Source organism: Salmo salar, chromosome ssa20 (assembly GCF_905237065.1).
Source record: "Salmo salar chromosome ssa20, Ssal_v3.1, whole genome shotgun sequence".
Taxonomy (NCBI): Eukaryota; Metazoa; Chordata; class Actinopteri; order Salmoniformes; family Salmonidae; genus Salmo; species Salmo salar.
In genome coordinates, this window is record NC_059461.1 from 82440072 (window position 1) to 82442590 (window position 2519).

General features: G+C 47.2%; 1 protein-coding gene across 5 annotated transcripts in view; it reads left to right on the top strand.

Annotated features, from left to right (window-relative positions):
* Positions 1 to 2269, top strand: part of LOC106581405 (arf-GAP with Rho-GAP domain, ANK repeat and PH domain-containing protein 1) — a 125554-nt gene extending 123285 nt beyond the window's left edge. For all 5 annotated transcript variants that reach the window (XM_045704005.1, XM_045704007.1, XM_045704006.1 and 2 more), the window contains 2 exons: positions 1041 to 1075; positions 1153 to 2269. In XM_045704005.1, the coding sequence (XP_045559961.1) occupies positions 1041 to 1058 (18 nt within the window). In that variant the 3' untranslated portion in view covers positions 1059 to 1075; positions 1153 to 2269. The remainder of the gene's footprint in view (positions 1 to 1040; positions 1076 to 1152) is intronic.
* Positions 2270 to 2519: the final 250 nt, after the last annotated feature.

The following is a 2519-nucleotide window of genomic DNA, read 5'->3' on the forward strand; positions in this document are numbered from 1 at the left end:
TCTTGCTGTGTCTTGCTGTGTCTTGCTGTGTCTTGCTGTCTCTGTGTCTTGCTGTGTCTCACTGTGTCTCTGTGTCTCGCTGTGTCTCTGTGTCTCGCTGTGCCTTTCTGTGTCTCGCTGTCTCGCTGTGTCTCTGTCTCGCTGTGTCTCTGTGTCTTGCTGTGTCTTGCTGTCTTGCTGTGTCTCTGTGTCTTGCTGTGTCTTGCTGTGTCTCTGTGTCTCTGTCTTGCTGTGTCTCTGTCTTGCTGTGTCTCTGTCTTGCTGTGTCTCTGTCTTGCTGTGTCTCTGTCTTGCTGTGTCTCTGTCTTGCTGTGTCTCTGTCTCGCTGTGTCTTGCTGTGTCTCTGTCTTGCTGTGTCCCCTGTCTTGCTGTGTCTCTGTCTCGCTGTGTCTCTGTCTGTCTGTGTCTCTGTGTCTTGCTGTGTCTCTGTCTTGCTGTGTCTCACTGTGTCTCTGTGTCTCGCTGTGTCTCTGTGTCTCGCTGTGCCTTTCTGTGTCTCTGTGTCTCGCTGTCTCGCTGTGTCTCTGTCTCGCTGTGTCTCTGTGTCTTGCTGTGTCTTGCTGTCTTGCTGTGTCTCTGTGTCTTGCTGTGTCTCTGTCTGTCTGTGTCTTGCTGTGTCTCTGTCTGTCTGTGTCTTGCTGTGTCTCTGTCTGTCTGTGTCTTGCTGTGTCTCTGTCTGTCTGTGTCTTGCTGTGTCTCTGTCTGTCTGTGTCTTGCTGTGTCTCTGTCTGTCTGTGTCTTGCTGTGTCTCTGTCTGTCTGTGTCTTGCTGTGTCTCTGTCTGTCTGTGTCTTGCTGTGTCCTGGCTGATGGCAACATTGACTGTGTGACATAGCTGTTAGCACTCACCATTACACTTGACAGAGTTCATGTCAGCCAGTCTGAATAAATTAATCTCTCCCTTCACCCTCTCTCTCTCTCTCTCTCTCTCTGTCTCTCTCTCTCTCTCTCTCTCTCTCCCTCTCTCTCTCACCCTCCACTCCCCACCTCTCTCTCTCTCCCCCTCCACCACCTGTCTCTCTCTATCCCTCTGTCTCTCAGCTCTTTAGAGATGTCTGATAATGGGGCCAGACAAGGTGAGACATCATTATCTAATGTTTGTACATGTGTAAGAGTGTGTGTGTGGTTATCTAATTGTCTGTGTGTTTCATAGGGGAGAGACCACCAGCTATAGACCATTCCAGTAACGACAACCCCCCCCCCCACACACACACACCTGTGCCTATAAACTGGACCTCTAAGCAGGGGAAGCAGGTGTCATGAGGAGAGACTGTTACCACAGTGCCTTTTACAACTGCAGTGCACCCTGGGATACATGGAGGGCCTGGAAGATGTTCCTGGTATAGACTGAGGCAGGGACAGACCTAGAACAGACAGTTACTGGAGCAGCCTGACAGTACAGACTGTCTCTCTGACAGGTGGGAGATGATGGAATGATCTTCAGTGTCCCCATATGTCCCACAATAACTCTATTCCTTCCTCTAACCATGTCTATCTCCCTGTTTTTAACCTCTCTGAGACTGCCCCATCGATAAAGTGTCCACCCCACTCCCCAGTGTTCTCCTTCCCTGTTTTCTAGACTTGTGTAATTATTTATTTCTCCAGCAGAGGGAGCAGCATATGAACGACAGGGGGAAAACCATGACCATTGTTCAACATTAAGTTGGTTCCACTTGTCAAAAGGGAGCCATAAAGACGTGTCCAAGTTCTTATGTAGTGACGTCATTACTCCCAACTCTAAGCCTAACCTGTATACACACACACACACACACACACACACACACACAACTGTTTTTGGGCAAGGAGAGAAGTGCTCACTCTGTTTACCATTTGACTAAGACTGTTGTGTTCTTACTGTCTGCTACTCTGTACACTTTAATAAACATTTCAGTCAGAACTAGATTCCTAGCTCAGTGATGACATGTGGAGGAGACAGTAAGGAGAGCATTATTAAATACATAACCGTGGGGATATCCAGCCTGATCTCCTGAACTCAGTTCAGTAGGAACTAAATGTCAGCACAGTGATGAGTCTGGTTTCACAAGACTGACTGGTAAAGATGGTCTACTTTTCTGGGAACACAACAACACGCACAAGTGCTGTATTCTCATTAATGTCAACCTAACAAACTGTCAATCATCATATTAACTGTAACATGACAGCTTTAACCTGCCTCTGTCTTATAACTGTATCTAAGTGAAAGTAACTTTTGTAAATTCTGCAGATAGTAACTGTAGGTATGAATTTTAATAAAGTCAATGATATTTGGATCTGTGTGTGGAGACTTGGAGTGTGTTTGCAAATGTGTAGCACCCTCTGACACTACAACCGTTCCATTCCAACTACCCGTGGTCGTCTGTTCTCTGAATGACAACCCAACTGTTTCCATGGTGCCCAACTACCCGTGGTCGTCTGTTCTCTGAATGACAACCCAACTGTTTCCATGGTGCCCAGCTACCCGTTGTCGTGTCTTTGGGGTACCATTAAACTGAAGACATGTTTATCAATTAACTCCCTGTA